Raw genomic sequence first — 17,412 nt, 5'->3', positions numbered from 1 at the left:
TAATTTTCCAGCTAACTCATTCGCCCCAGTGTGCTAAGTTGGGCTCATCAGTTGGTAAATAGCACATCCACCAAGACGCATGGCTAGTGTATACCGTGATTGGTATTAAATTTTTGGTAATGAGACAGTCTCTCACAGTGCAATATATCACCTGATGGCCTAGCAGGCATCAATTTTTGTAACAGAGAACAAGCCTCTCACAGTGCATTGGCACAGCCTGTGGCTCCAAGTAGAGTACACAGTAGCCTCCACTAGTGATGGGCAGTCTGAGATGGAACCTGGAGATTTCTTTAGACTATTGCAAGAATCTGTTTCTCGCGAGATCTCAAGAGCGTTGTTCCCACAATATGTGATGAGCAGCGTGTCGTAGACCTACAGTTAGATGGAGCTGAATGTTGTTTGTGCCAGATATACAAATCGCCAAACACGGGCCTTCTCCATTCCGTACAGCTCAGAACAGGGAGCAAACTTGTTGGCAGCCCCGACATTTCTCTGTGCTATAAGATACCTGGGTGGAAGAGTAGAGTCAGTATGTGATATCAATACTGTTACTGAACTAATTACCTAATAATCTAGCTTATTTCTAAGGCATATATTCACATGTCTGGTGAGAACTGGTCTTTAGGCATGTAAAAAGCAAATGATAAAGTTAAATACATATGAATTAATCTTATTAGGCACACACATCATCCTTCACACTTTATTTATAAATGAACACAACTTCACACAAACAAAAATACAGTACATATGTATTGCAATTAATCATCTGATGTATTAAATTGCTGTTGTAAGAATTGATACAGGAGTAAACTTGCATTCGAAGAACATGATTCTATATTAGCACAAATTTCTTCTGGTATCTGCACAGTACCTTCAGTAACATGCTTTAGTATCAATCGCTTCTTAATCTGAAGATCCTTAGCTAGATTTTTTATCTGTACTTTATTTAGCGCATTCTGCTGGTTGCTCATCTTTTGTCCTATAATTTTCCGCAGAGTGAGATCAACCTGATGAATAACATTAACTAAACAAGTTGTTCTAGCCATTTTTGCGGCCTCAGAAGGATCACGAATGGGTGGTACAGGATCTAAAATAGAATTCTGAATCATTAACAACACATCACATAATACAGTAGAACAAATAGGTTTTGAAGAAGAAATACAATAAGAATACTGCTCCCAGCTATGTGAAACTTTGTCTGGTGGTTCTAAATTACTTTTCATTCTTTTGATAACTTCCTCAGGAACAAAATCGTCTTTACTCCTAGCTGCATTTCTTTGCAAAACTTCCTCAAGATCACAATCAATAAAAACTTGACTAAAACCCAAATTCCATAACCTTGCAAGCTGAAAATATTGATATCTCATGCTCCTGTAGTACATGTTATCATCTATGATTATTATAGTTCTTTCATGGTATTTTTGAAATTCTGAGTAGTGAACCAGCAGGTTTAAATCTTTCATTTCACCAACATCACCATATCCAGTTTTCAACAAAGAAACTAACTTTTCAACCAAAGTGAACACTCTTTTTCGTTCTTCACACCATTTTGCAGAACCCTCTTCAATCTGAGTTGGCCATTGAAGTACCTTGTCATAACATATATTGACAACAAAAGAAGATGGAATCTGCTCCTGATGACTAACAGTATTGGATGTTTTTAAAGATTTTTCCAATAATTGAGCAAAAGTAGTTTTGCCACTGGCAGGCAAGCCAATAAGAAGAACAAAGCCTATGTTCCCATTACCCATGTGTGGTATTAACTTCAATTAAGTTATAATTAGAAAAAATGTAAAGTAATTGTTCAAATTACAAGAGCACCTTACTGATATAATCACTTTACACCGTGCAACTAAACTACTGCAATAAAATAGAAAAAAAAAATTGCCAGTTTTCCAAAAAGACCTAGGAAACAGTTTTTTTTATAAAGAAAAATTTAAAAAAGATGGTAGGCCTGCAGTAACCTTTTCTAGAGTTTAGTACAATAAACAAGTAAATGCTAATTTCAAACATTGAGGTCAATGGGAGCCAACATTTCTAAGAGGTCCTCTTCGGCAAGATTTTCTCTTGTTTTTGCAGCCTCTAATTCTACTTGTAATGCTTTAGCTTGAGAAGCTTCTAATTCAGCTTGAGCTTTGTTCATTTCATCTATTCTTCTTTGATTTATTTCAGGTTGTACCTCCATGTAAACCTGCATTATTTTGTGGTTCACATTAACATGCTTTTGAGCACAGTTGTCCACACATTGAGCCTGAAAGAAAAATGCATTATGAATATATGAAGTTAAAAATGAAATGTGTAATAAACACAAATACAGACTTACAAAAAGGAACAAAAAAAGGTTCTATAAAAAATAATGAAAGATTGCAGGAACAGAAATGATTGACAATGATGACCTGCTTCAATATGCAATTTACAACATCTGATCAAAAATATCATGACACCTACTCAAAATTGTCCTTAAGTGTTCCTCAAATATACTGCCCAGAAGTGAACATCCTTAACCCTTTCTTTACAGCTCTAATTATGCAGGGCAGTCTATCATGTCACAACGCCTCCAGGAAAATGGTAAGCCATTCTCCTTTCAGCGCTGTAGCAAACGTAGTAAATCACACATGAACAGAGCCCGCTTTAGACAAGGGAGCACTGACGTTGGTAAGTATATCTTGCCATACAAACATGCCATATAAATTCATCTCATCTCATCCCTGATCCCCATAGGAATCCAATCAATCACTACTGATCTGCATTTAGGGCAGTCACCCACGTGGCAGATTCCCTACCTTTTGTTTTCCTAGCCTTTTATTAAATGATCACAAAGAAATTGGAAAATTATTGAAAAGTTATTCCAATCCCTAACTCCCCTTCTTATAAACAAATATTTGCCCCAATTTGTCCTCTTGAATTCCAACTTTATCTTCATATTGTGATCTTTCCTACTTTTAAAGGCACCACTTAAACTAATGTCATTCCATGCCATCTCTCCGCTGACAGCTCGGAACATACCACTTATTACATGTAACTAATCTCATTTTTAGGCCCGTATTGAACTATGCTATGATATATTAACAATTTGTTGGTTATTTTGATCCACCTTTTCAATACAAATTATATACAATAATTTGTATTGAAAAGGTGGATCAAAATAACCAACAAATTGTTAATATAACATACCACTTAGTCGAGCAGCTCGTTTCCTTTCTCCCAAGTCTTCCCAGCCCAAACTCTGCAACATTTTTGTAACGCTACTCTTTTGTCAGAAATCACCCAGAACTAATCAAGCTGCTTTTCTTTGGATTTTTTCCAGTTCTTGAATCAAGTAATCCTGGTGAGTGTCCCATACACTGGAATCATACTCTAGTTGGGGTCTTACCAGAGACTTATATGCCCTCTCCTTTACATCCCTACGACAACCCCTAAATATCCTCATAACCATGTGCAGAGATCTGTACCCTTTATTAACAATCATATTTATGTGATAACCCCAATGAAGGTCTTTTCTTATATTAACACCTAGGTACTTACAATGATCCCCAAAAGGAACTTTCACCCCATCAACGCAGTAATTAAAACTGAGAGGACTTTTCCTATTTATGAAACTCAAAACCTGACTTTTAACCCTGTTTATCATCATACCATTGCCCACCATCCATCTCAACACTACCAAGGTCACCCTGAAGCCACTCACAATCTTGTAACTTATTTATTACTCTGTACAGAATAATATCATCTGCAAACAGCCTTATCTCCGATTCCACTTCTTTACATATATCATTGATATATATATATAAGAAAACATCATCAGCATCATCATTATCTACAGGCTTTGCCTTGTCACTGCAACCATTCATCTCTTCTCTCTGCGATCCTTTTCATCTCTCCATAATCTTGGCATCCCATCATCTCAACTACCTCTTCTATAATCTTCTTCCTTTCTTTCCCATCATCTTGCCTTCGAACAAGTTCTTTATGAAGTCATTATGCCGGAGAATGTGACCATAAACCGATGCTTTTCTCCTTTTTATCGTTGTTATTAAATGTCTCTGGGTGTTTATATTTCTCTAAGCACTGCTTCATTAGTTTTCTTCTCAATCCAGCTAGTTCATGTCATCTTCCTCCATAGCCACATTTGCACTGCCTCTAGTCGTTTCACGTCCTCCTTCAAGAGAGTCCATCCTTCACAGCCATATAGCAGCACACTCACCCCAAATGAACATTTTGATAAACAATGTCTTTTGTTCAGTATCTAAGGAACTATTAGTTAAGAGCTGCTTCTCCTCAAAGGCTTTCTTACACAGGGAAATAATTCTTTTTATTTCCACAGTGCATCTGTTGTAATCGGTAATAAATGATCCTAAGTAGCAGATCTAGTGCACCTGTTTTATTAAAATATTTCCAATTCTGAGATTTGCTTACAACCATAACATTAGTTTTATTTACATTAATGTTAAGTTGGAAATCTTCTAAGATGGATGTTGATTTGTTGAACATGATCTGCATGTTCTTCTCATTGTCAGCCAGAAGTGCAATATCGTCGGCAAATCTAATACAGTGTACAGTTGCTCCATTTATTGCCAGGTGTTTTTGATTTTAACATTTTCATGGCCTCTTCAATGTACAGATTAAATAGAAATGGTGATAAGGAACACCCCTGTCTTACTCCTTTCCTGATCCTCACCTTGCATACTTTTTCATTACTTTCGATGTTTATTCTTTGATTGATGTAGAGGTTTAGTATTGCTTTTCTGTCTTTCCAGTCCAAATGAATATCCTTCATAATTTTGAACAGTCCTTTCCACTGAACATTGTCAAAAGCTTTTTCCAGGTCTACAAAAGCTATATATATGTATTTCTGTTAAGCTCTAGTCTTCTCTCCAAGATAGTTTTAAGTGCTATAATAGCTTCTCTTGTTCCTACTCCTTTCCTGAACCCAAACTGATCATCACCTAGATTCTGCTCAATTTTCATTTTGATTCTGTTTTTTTAATATGCATGTGAAACAAGGCTTAGTATTCTATAATTGGAGCATTCTGTTGAATCTCCTTTTTTGTGCAGAAGTACTGCTTTGCTTTCTACAAAATCCTCTGGCATACCTCCGTTTTCATAGGAGTACATAAAGGTCCAATAACACTGCCTTGAGAAATTCCCCTCTTAATTATTACAGGGTCAGATAAAGCTTTGCCTACTCTAATTCTCTGAGTTCTATTTTCAATCACTCTTTTTTCTGGTCCAATAGCACTCATTTTTGCCAGTAGTCTTCCATGATCTATCCTATCAAATGCCTTAGATAGGTCACTCGCAACACAGTCCATTTGGCCTACTGAATCCACGATATCTGCTATATCTTGCTGAAATCCTACAAGCTGAGCTTCAGTGGAATAACCTTTCCTAAAGAATTCCATATCTCCTTATACAGGGTGGCCCACTTAAACCTTTCACCGCAGATACATTTGGAACAACAAGATATATTGAAAAATGACTTTCACAGGCATGAAGGGAGGGAAGGGGCTAATTAAAGTAAATACTATGAGTCAGTCAAAAACGTAGGGAAATAGTATTTTCTATATCAACTTACGTTTTTTTAAATGGACAGCCTGTATTATTTCGTAAGCAATCCTTAACATGAAAAATCACATAAGTAATGGCGTTTGTTTCATAGCAATAGGTCAATTACACCCCGAGATATTGCAACGTGAAGTTGACGCTTGAGATAAACGAAACGCGCAGCAGTTGCACATCCCGAGAGTCCAGCGCAAACCTCACGGTCCTCTTACTCGCGATATGATTGCCGTACTACGATGCGACAGGCACTGTACTTAATGCTATTTGCACTGTTATCAAGAGGGATGAGAATAAGAGAAGGGTTTCCTGCCACAGAAAAAGGATATGTAAATAACGGTTTCTCTCTTGCGTGTTTTATTTACCTACACAGTACATTGCAGTACTCTGTACTGTACTACTTCAGAATGTACATAATTCGTACAGCAAAGTTACTGTAACTAAATTCTCTTATTTTCATTCCTCTTGATAGCAGTGCAAATAGCATTAAGTACAGTGCCTGTCGCATTGTAGTACGGCAATCATATCGCGAGTAAGGGGTACGAACATACCGAAGATGCATCGCAGCTCGCGGTTTACGTCGCGGTCAATGGAGGGTGAACATATCGGGGAGGTTTACCTTTCAGTGTTCTGAGATGTGTTTACAGTGAGTGGACGTAATGTTTAGATCTCCGTGTTCAACATAAAGATAATTTATCCTCTATTGCTGAGCTTTTACAAGTACAGAGTATGTATTCAAGTGACAGTGGAGATCGTGATTCACTGTGCATAAGCACACGATGGTGGCTACTTTCAAGTCAGTCAGCTCGTCTATAAATCAAAGAAGGCAGGCGTTGGAGGAATATCACAACTTATTTGAAGAACTGAAACACCACCCGGACAGATTCCATTCGTACATGAGAATGTCCCCAATACATATACAACAATGTGGAATCAAAAATTGATATTGTGAAGTACAAGAACTACCACACGAATACACACGTGAGCTCTGAATATCTGGATCAAGGACACAGCAGAATGGGGAGATATATCACGTGATCCCAATCTGGACAAGGCAATCACGAACAAGCTACATCGATGCCTCCCGTTCTACAGCGATGGAACACAAACTTTTGTCATCGCGCTAGACCTCCTGGTAAATCGCGATGGTGAATGGAAGCAAGCATCTTTGACATGAACTGTTCCATTTAAAACTGTGTGTTTGTGTTACCAGGAGGTGACATCGAGGCATCGACCGCGATGTAAACCGCAACCGCGAGCTGCGATGCATCTTCGGTATGCTCGTACCCTAAGAGGACCGTGAGGTTCGCGCTGGACTCTCGGGATGTGCAACTGCTGCGCGTTTCGTTTATCTCAAGCGTCAACTTCACGTTGCAATATCTCGGGATGTAATTGACCTATTGCGATGAAACAAACGTCATTACTTATGTGATTTTTCATATAAACGATTGCCTACGAAATAATACAGGGTGTCCATTTAAAAAAACGTAAGTTGATGTTGAAAATACTATTTCCCTATGTTTTAGACTGGCTCATAGTATTTACTTTAATTAGCCCCTTCCCTGCCTTCATGCCCGTGGAAGTCATTTTTCAATATCTCTTGTTGTTCCAGATATATCTGCAGATATATCTGCCACCCTTTATACCTCACTAACATACATTATTACAAGGTTTTCTCCTTTAAAATATCTCCCTCCTTACTTAATTTGTTCTTGTTTCAGACTCATTTTAACAGTCTACCTTCAAAACTAAACTTCAACTACGGTTGTTTTTCAAGAGTTCCCCTGACAACCATATTTTAATAAAATCTGTTATATCACTAATTTTATCTTCAAGATCAACAAGCATATACGTCTCCAGCATAAGAAGACCCCTTACGCCGATTTTACTTCGTTACTTGTACATTCACTTGTTGGAAGAATAAACATTTTATTTTATCACCATAATCATTACATATGTTTTAATTGTCCTGCCATTTTTGTCAAATCTTTTAGCTGAAGATGTTCCATAATCAGAACAAAACATGTCCTATTTAGAGTACACCTAGAGATTAAGCTAGATTATGTCATGTAAACAATAAAACTATAATAAGGAATTGACAGTATTGGAAAGTGGGAATCTCCTTATAACTTAACCTTAGTTGACAAAAAAAACAGGTATTGCCAGAAAACGTCGTGAGGCATTGTGATTGTTACTAGCCCAAGTCAGTCTTGGAAGTGGAGGCCTCGCTCACACATGATAGAGAGGCATCCATGGTTCCTCCACATGGGTGATACGGTGGTTCAGGTGAAGTGGGGCTGGTGACTGAGGTGAAGGCTCACTGCAGGGTGCTGGAACCAACACATCACTTTGTTCTACGTAGCCTGGAAGAGCTGCGGGTTGGGAAAGAGGCGATCCCTACCTAGGGGGAAAGTCATGGCTGTAAACTCAAGTCATGATACCTAATGCCAAGTGGAGACCACGTGAGTAGGCCTACTGAAGGGGGAACAAACCTGGCTAGGTTCGGGCCAGGGGCAGACCGCTGGATGGATGACTGAGGAGCGTGGTCTCTGTTACGGACAGCCTGTGGACAGATTCTATGTTCTAGGTAACACCGGATATGTAGTGTGGAGTTCCTATATGAATCATAGTTTCTATGGCAATTATGTTGAATCGGACAAGATGGCTGACACTTAGGGCAAGAGTCCATAAATAGATATAATGAATTGCCATTCTATCTAGTGTTATCTATGGAATGATTGTAGGAAATCCAATATGGCTGTCACTTAGGGTGTAAAACGTTCACAAATATAACCCTAATAACAGCAAATAAAGATCGTAAAACTACCAGACAACACCAACACTAGGTCAGCACATCAAAATAAGCCACAAACATCCACCAGAAACCACAACAGAAACATGCTTCTTGCATTTAGATAGATATATTATGCAGCACATCTTCACTACAACCTTTGCCAAAATCGCAAACCCTCCCATCTGTCACAACATTGTCAAAATAATATGGGTACCAGGGCATGCAGGTATAGAAGGAAACGAAAAGGCAGATAAACTGGCCTGGAAAGGGGAAGAAACACATTCTGTAGGCCCAGAATCTGTATGTGGGACTTCCTATGGACAACCGACACTACATAGGAAAATGGGTACAAAAGAAACAAATGGAAAACTGGAAAAAATACTCCAGGATGCAGGCTTGCAAAGGAACTCATAAAAGGAGCAAACAAGAAGCATATTAAAGAACTGTTGAAACTCAGCAGAGAAAATATATAATGGGTAGTAGGACTGTTGACAAGACACTGCCATCTGAAAAAACACCTACATAGAATTGGAGTAATAAGAGACAACATTTGTAGGAAATGCAAGGAAGCAGAGGAATCAGCTGAACACACTTTTCGAATGTGAGGCGCTGGGAAGATTCAGACTCTCCACTCTAGGACTACCAGGTGAAGAGAGAGAAAAAATCTAACAAGACCCAACAAGAACAACCTGCAGCTTTGTGAAGGGAGCAGGTATATCTGGGTGGGAATGAAGGAAAAACATGGTAGCAAAAGATCTTAGAGGTTGACGCTAATTAGGAATTAATATTTAGAGGCCCCATGAATGAAAGAAGAACAAAATTAAGAAATATTTTTCTCAGATTCATAGCCTGTCCGATAAGTACATCTTTTGGTTACAACATTTACCCATAGATTTATTTTTCTAAAATCTGACTTAAAAACTTGGAGGGTCCTACAAAGGAATGAGTCTTATTTTTGAGTAAATATGGTATATCATTTGCCTAGCAATCGCAACACCCAAACCCTCCCATCTGACTGTCGCACGGCATAGCATAACTCATCACTCCAAATCACGCATCTCTAGTCATCTCACTAGAGAAAATGTGCGGTTTATAAGCAGATGCTTGGACCTTGTATCTGCTAGTTCAGTCATGGTGCTAGTTGTACAAGTAGTGGGACCAAGATATTCATTAGTGATGACATCACACAATGTCATGGGATTTTCCTATGCTTCTTCAAGGCTTGACGGTTCCTGTCAGTCAAAACAAGGGGCATTAACTGGCCATGATTTTGTGCTGGTTATCTTTTCTTATTTCCACCTCATAATCACATCCCTGACAGTCGACTTGGGCAACCTGAGAAGGGTGGATATGGTCCTGACCGATTGCTTACTGATATGGCAACTATTAACCATTCCACATTTGAAGTCGTTGAGCTCCCATGCTTCACATATTCTGTAGGTAATATGGGAAAATCATATGACCTTGTGTAATACTACCACCTGTGAATGCCTCAGTGACACCAGCACCATCACTGTGCCAGGATATTAGAGGCCTTAGCCATCTTTTATAGCAGCTGCCATGACATCTAGGCTCTAGTTTACATATACAGAGGGTGTCTGAATACCAGTCATCCTTCTACAATCCAAAACCATTGGTTTGGAAATAATTCTACATAAATGTGAAATGTATTTCTGTTCTGGAAGAGATGAGATAATAGTTCCTGCCCTACGATTTAGGAGACAGCGAAGTTAACTCTAATTGGATCATCACCTTCATTTGAGCCATAAATGGAATTAAAATGTAAATACTGTAAAACTGTTTATTTAAATGGTAAATCTTCATTGTTGTCAGCATAACTGCATCAATTACATCAGAGTTTAATGGTTTAGCTTGACTCACAGGTAGTGTCGTGCGCGACTGGTGTCTGGAATCACATCCGAGCACTCAATTCCACATCATCACAAACCTGTATAGCACTCCACAGCAACCGAGTGGTAAGCCTCAGTGTTTCACAATTATAAACACCCATTATGAATGAGCAGTAGAACACTTGCAGTTCAAAATACGCTGTTATGTCTTGTTCATGACAATAACAATAAAATAGTAAATATTTAGCTGTCTGATGTCATTGTTATTGCCCTCTGTGGATCAGTGGTAGAAATAGCGGCAGGGGTGGTCGGATTTTTTAAGGACGGAACAAATTCCATGCGCAGCGTTCTCCCTAGGACCTATTTAATGGGCATTTTTACAGCCCGCCCAGGTAACATAACCTAGATTTGTGCTGGTTACATAATATTAATCCATATTTGAGTCAATGGGTGTTCCCAATTAAAACGTAAATACTGTAAAACGGTTTATTTAAATGAAATCTTCATTATTGTCAGCATAATTGCATTAATTTAACTTGACTATCACGTCGTGTCGTGCGCAAGCAATGACTAGAGTAACGCAGAATCGCACGCGAGCACTCAATTCTACAAGACGTTTCAAACAAGGTATATGGTACTCCACAGCAACAGAGTAGTAAGCCCCGGTGTTACAAGATTGTGAACGAGCTGTAGAACACCAGAAGTTCAAAATACTTTGTTATGTCTCATTTGGGATAGCACCAAAATAGTTCAATTATGCAGTTAATGTCTACCTGCCTGATATTGTTAATGCCCACAGGGGAATAAACTGAAATGCTATCATATTAATTTTTTACGTAGTTTACCCCGCCTGGCTATTCATTCCTGCAACCCGGCTGATGAAAATTTCTGGGGAGAACACTGAATTGCGACACTCCACCTAGGTGGCAGCGGTGTAGTATAGCACTGTGACATTCAGTGTCATGTCAGTGTTTCGAATTAGTGCAGTGAAATAAAAGTGAGAGTGCCGATGCGTAACTGAATTATAGGCAGTGTTCTAGTGAGCGATTGGAAATAATGTGTAATTGTGTACTATTATTTCTTTTTTTTTCTATTTGCTTTACGTCGCACCAACACAGGTAGGTCTTATGGCGACGATGGAACAGGAAAGGTCTAGGAATGGGAAGGAAGCAGCCATGGCCTTAATTAAGGTACAGACCCAGCATTTGCCTGGTGTGAAAATGGGAAACCACAGAAAACCATCTTCAGGGCTGCTGACAGTGGGGTTCGAACCCACTATCTCCCGGATGCAAGCTCACAGCTGCGCGGTCCTAACAGCAGCTGTATTATTTTTTCTTGTATCCGAGTATTATTATACATAGAGGATGTGTGCATGTGTATATGCCAGCGAGAATGAATGGACTTTATTATGATGCAAGTGAATGACATCAGACGACAGCATGAAAATGAGTTGATGTGTGATGCAATGACTTGAGTATGCGTGAGTATAAATGTGTGGAAATAGCACAACTTTACATTATGTACTCAAGTTTGCTATTATGTTATATATAATTTGTAATTGTTATTTGAGATATCAGTCCATAGACTGGTTTGATGCAGCTCTCCACGCCACCCTATCCTGTGCTAACCTTTTCATTTCTACGCAACTACTGCATCCTACATCTGCTTGTCATATTCATACTTTGGTCTACCCTTACCATTCTTACCACCTACACTTCCTTCAAAAACCAACTGAACAAGTCCTGGGTGTCTTAAGATGTGTCCTATCATCTCTTCTTCTCGTCAAATTTAGCCAAATCTACCTTCTCTCGCCAATTCGATTCAGTATCTCTTCATTTGCGATTCCATCTATCCATCTCACCTTCAGCATTATGTAACACCACATTTCAAAAGCTTCTATTCTCTTTCTTTCTGAGCTAGTTATCGTTCATGTTTCACTTCCATACAATGCCACGCTCCACACGAAAGTCTTCAAAAACCTCTTTCTAATTCCTATATCAATGTTTGAAGTGAGCAAATTTCTTTTCTTAAGAAAGCTCTTCCTTGCTTGTGCTAATCTGCATTTTATGTCCTCCTTACTTCTGCCATCATTAGTTATTTTACTATCCAAGTAACAATATTCATCTATTTCCTTTAAGACTTCATTTCCTAATTTAATATTTCCTGCATCACCTGCATTAGTTCGACTGCACTCCATTACTTTTGTTTTGGACTTATTTATTTTCATCTTGTTCTCCTTTCCCAAGACTTCGTCCATAATTATCTTAATTTATCGTGCATTATATGTGACTATGAGTGTGTGAATGATGGGTAATATCAGGATTGTGTCACTTGGGGTTTAGATCAGTTCAGGCCAACTGCCCAGTGCTCTGGAAGGGTCCAACCAATATATGCTGTTAGTTGAACCAGTGGTTGGGATACTTCCACCTGTCCTCATTCCCAATTAGGCTTATAAGGGGGTCATGGGGAGACAAGGGTGGAGGAACGTTGGACCGCTTCCAGATGCCTTCCTATCTAACACCACAAGATTAATAAACAAGATATGATACTGATACTACCCAAGTCTAAATGGGTATGTAAATGCGTAGGAATGTATGAAACGTGTGCCTAGTTCAGGGCCAAGCCCAACTATTTACTTAACTCTGTAATTTTATATACCATCTAATTCCAATACCAGCAAGAGTCATACGAACATCTAATCAACTAATATATACACTTTGGACTCGCCAGCTTACCAATACCAACTAAAGTGAAAACAATAGTCAACATAACTACCAGCTTGTACTACCTGATATATATACACAAACACATATTATGTAACATAACTGTAATATTTTAATATTCTTAATAAAAAAACTCATGACTGGATGAAATGAATTTCAGTAGACAACAAAAAAGGCAAAATTAAGGGAAAACTTAACAAATGAATGTTGTACATATTCGTCAAAGGGTAAACCCTAATGTTTCGAGCTATTCTGAACCTAGTTGCATGCTTCTGTTTCTTCTTTACTATGAATATACTTGAAACAATTCTCAAATATACGAATGAGGAAAACGGATCCCCAAAGAAGCATATATAACGAAAAACAAAGGAAGGACACTATTATAAGGAATATAACTATGGACGAACTTCTCGGTTAACTTCCTTTGATTCAAAAACTATAAAGGTGTTTTTTAATCCACCTATTCAGTACTTTTATTTTCACTTATAGTGGTTACATACACAGACTATCGGTTAAATGGGACATGTTTCCCCCTCAATTTAGGGCATCTTCAGCCTAAAAACAATCTTCAAGAGTACATCTAATATTAAATATGGAAGCTAAAAGTTTAGCTAGTTACTAAAATTCAGGACATAAAAATGTGAAAAATGATACATTATACAAACACGTTAATGGAAACACTGTCAATGATTAAACTATAATCTTGTCAGAGACCAAAACTTATTCCATTAAAATTCTAATTAAAATAGATCATTTAAAAATGTAGGTGGAATATCAAAGTGATAATAACATAATGCCAACGACACGAGGGCGTGAACACAAGCACAAACATGAATGTCATAAATACAACATGTTCAAGACCGCTGATGAATTTGTGAGCATAAGGTGAAACAGAAGCATCAGTTGAATTATTGTAGAAGTGGGCCTTAGCACTGGTAGGCAATATTATTGTCTGAAACCTTAGATGTACTGTACTCTTGAAGATTGTTATAAGATGAAGATGCTCTAAATTGAGGGCGAAACATGTCCCATTTAACCGATAGTCTGTTTATGTAACCACTATAGGTGAAAATAAAAGTACTGAATAGGTGGATTAAATAACACCTTTATAGTTTTTGAATTGTAAATTTTCAATATGGACCAAAAATGAGACTTAAAACATGTAATAACTTTCTTTGGTTATACTAGCTGCAGCTCTGATGAATAACCAGCTGGCAGCTTCTAAATTGTTTGATGCAACTTTATGTGATGAATGTTATAGGGCTACTATGACAAAGAAGATTCAACTTCTTCATAAACTGCCTGAGATTTGACAAAAAAAGTGCCCATGAGGAGAGGATAAATTCTAATAGACTTGCTCCTGTTTCTGATATTTGGGAAAGGTTACTGAAGAATTGCTGAGGAAATTACACTCCAGTTTCTTGCATGACAATTGTTAAGAGGTTGGTTGGATTTAATAGAAAATACATATTTCGTGTGTACATGCCCGCAAAACCTAACAAATATGGGCTAAAAATAATCATGATGTGTGATGCAGGAACATATTACATGCAGCATGCTAACCTTTACCTGGGAAAAGGTACCACACCTGGAAACGTGCCGACAACTCAGTATTTTGTCGAAAAAGTGTCTGCTATCGTAAAAGGAACTAACCGGAATATTACAATGGGTAGTTGGTTCACGAGTGTATCTCTAATTGAATCCCTATTGGCACAAGGTATTACTGCTCTTGGAGCTATTCGAAAGGACAAACCAGAACTACCTTCTGAGTTTAAGGACCTCAAGTTTATGCAAAGTAAAGTTGGATCCAGTTTGTTCATTTTTCACGAAAATGTGACAGCAGTGTCTTTCATGCCAAAGAAAAACAAACTAGAAACAGTCATCTCAACAATGCATGATGATGCATCAATCTGTGTGAATGACAACAAGCCAAAAGTGATCCCTTGTTATAACCAAAGTAAATGTGGAGTAGATGTATTTGATTAGATGTGTTCAAAGATGGACTACGGACAAACTAAACGATAACCGCTATGCGTTTCCTTTAGTATGATAAATATAGCTTGCATAAATTTATTCATTACATATTCTCACAATTTGTGCAATCTCCATCGTGGAGGGAAAAGGGCACTTTCAAGGTTGGACTATATGAAAGAACTCCACAAGCAACTAGCAGCTCCTTGGCAATCACAAAGGCTATCCATTCCCACCATGAAAACAAAGGTGAAGACGTTTATAAAGAACTTGCTCTGACAAGATGATGGGCCAAATTGAACTTCAGCTTACAATGGGCAGAGGAAGTATTGTACATGCACTTTTTCGTGATAGATGGACACTCTAGTGCTGAATCGGTCGACCTCGGTTATCTTCGAGATACGTATTGGTAACCTTTGAAACACAAAAACTAAGAATCGCTTAGGATCGCTGTGCGACATCTGGCATACACTTCACGTACTCGCACTCTTGGTTGTTTACACAGCAAAGCCAAACTATAGAATTCCTGCTAGGAACAAGTTTCGCATCAAGAAATGTTATATAGTATTATATATTGTGTGTGTGACACAGTTGTTGGCATAAGATAATAAAGGTTTAGAAAATTCATATCAATCATATTATCGATTCAATTCAGATTTCATTTCCACTCAGTTGGCAGTATTACCAGAACCGGCAGTCCTCCCTCCTTACTCCTCAACCCAATACAAAAATATATCACTAAAAAGTGCGCGCAATACTATGCTTTCTGCTCATCGAGCATCAGAGGAATGGCAACTACATACGGTTCCTGCAACAGGCCCATATGCGGCGAACATCAAAAGAAGAAATGTCCTGAATATTCCACTTGGTGACAACCTAAGTATCTGATACTCTTCAGGCCATGCCCTATTGTTTGGTATGTTTCTGAAATGCCTCTGACTCATTCCAAAACATTACTTTGTACTGGCGATTCATTTTCAATGGAACATTTTACAGTTTCTGTAGGTTTTGTGCACCATTCTGTAAAACTAGCTTCATTCTGTCTCGTGGCAAGTGAAATTATTTGTTTTTGTAAATACAGATTTAACTTACTTGCTCATTTACCCAAAATTCTTTTGACACATCATTTTTACGTGTCTACTAACAATAGGTGGGTTTTTATGTCTACAATTCTCAGGTTAAGGTACAATAATGCCTGGTGTGAAAATAGGAAACCACGGAAAACCATTTTCAGGGATGCCGACAGTAGGGTTCAAACCCATAATCTCTCGAATACTGGCCGCAATTTAGCAACTGCAGCTATCAAGCTCGGTTCTCTGGCTAATAACCGCACTGATAAGTACCAATTAAGTTAATAGAAGGCATTAATTAACTTGCTTTGCACAAGTTATCTTTTAGCCTATAGGTTTTACCTCTCCCATCTAATTATTCGTTGATTCCCACTGGAATGTTTGCATGTTTATGGCCAAGTACAGAGTAAATCCATCAAGTTTGGTTTCAGATGCCTTCATTTGGTGTACTCCAGTTCAGTGTTTATTTCAGTTCCGAGTCAGTAGTGGGCGAATACTATATTAGGGTCTAAACAACAAGAACAGTATCAATCACAAACATCTATGATGGTAAGTCTAGAATTTAGTTAAGTATGGCCTATGGATAATTTACGTTTTAAACAGACAGGCATAACTACATACATTTATGGGGTAAACCGTTTGCAATCCTCCAATGTAAGAATTATTCTGGAAAGTTTGGTAGGCCTATTCTGCGTTGGGGTCAGTCTATACATTCTTTCTTGCAAGTCATGTATGGTGTAGTCCTTGTATATCAGCAAGGAATTTGAGGGATGGAACAAAGTAAGCCACTAACCTCATCTTGGGTCAAGTCTCTTTCATATAACGAAGTAATGCATCTCAAAAAGCACGTCTCCGACATCACGTTATACAACTGGAGGAAGTCTTTGAACTGAAAAGGAAAGAATATCATGTAAGATCACACTTTCCATACCTATATTAAGTACTCAACTGATTTATCTAGGGAAGTACATTTCTTAACGAAGAGTAATCCATTTCGTATTTCCATCCAGGTCAAAATGACCGTTTCCAAATTATCACTGGCTTGTCCGTTTACTCGAAGCAAAGAGACAATTTAAGTCATGTTTCATGAAAATGTTTATAACCTCTCCTCCTAACTACACGTTATACTCAAACGCACTGAACAGAGCACCAAAGAGGATAAAGGCCGAAACTAAAGATGACACCAACTGAACTTCTACATCATGTTCCGTATCGTCTCCAATCATCAACTCATACCACCGACCACCGACGGAGAAGAAGGGCCTATCGGGGAAAACACCCCGTATCAAAGAGAATACCCCGTCCCCTGTATTCTAACACAAAAGCACTCTCTAACTAAAGAAAATGACTGCTCGATGTTGTCTCTGCTGCCGCTATGATTGCTTTGCTTAGCCTGTTGGCCTGTTGTCAACTGTTTCATTAGTCTGCTACCATCTATAGGAGGT

General features: G+C 38.3%; 2 protein-coding genes across 2 annotated transcripts; both read right to left on the bottom strand.

The window, feature by feature from the left end:
* Positions 1–664: 664 nt before the first annotated feature.
* Positions 665–1,759, bottom strand: Pstk (Phosphoseryl tRNA kinase). The gene has a single exon (XM_067144433.2). It carries the CDS (start codon positions 1,749–1,751, stop codon positions 759–761), a length of 993 nt encoding a protein of 330 aa, XP_067000534.2. The 5' UTR covers positions 1,752–1,759; the 3' UTR covers positions 665–758.
* A 246-nt stretch (positions 1,760–2,005) lies between these two features.
* Tim9b (Translocase of inner membrane 9b) lies at positions 2,006–17,339 on the bottom strand. Its single transcript, XM_067144434.2, has 3 exons — positions 16,937–17,339; positions 16,761–16,856; positions 2,006–2,251 (listed from the first exon to the last, which is right to left on the bottom strand). The coding sequence occupies exons 1-3, from the start codon at positions 16,958–16,960 to the stop codon at positions 2,006–2,008; spliced, it is 366 nt and encodes a 121-aa protein (XP_067000535.1). The 5' UTR covers positions 16,961–17,339.
* Between the last annotated feature and the right edge of the window lie 73 nt (positions 17,340–17,412).

Source organism: Anabrus simplex, chromosome 3, assembly GCF_040414725.1.
Source record: "Anabrus simplex isolate iqAnaSimp1 chromosome 3, ASM4041472v1, whole genome shotgun sequence".
Lineage (NCBI taxonomy): Eukaryota > Metazoa > Arthropoda > Insecta > Orthoptera > Tettigoniidae > Anabrus > Anabrus simplex.
The sequence above is the reverse complement of the archived record's forward strand: the minus strand, read 5'-3'. Positions and strand labels throughout refer to the sequence as shown.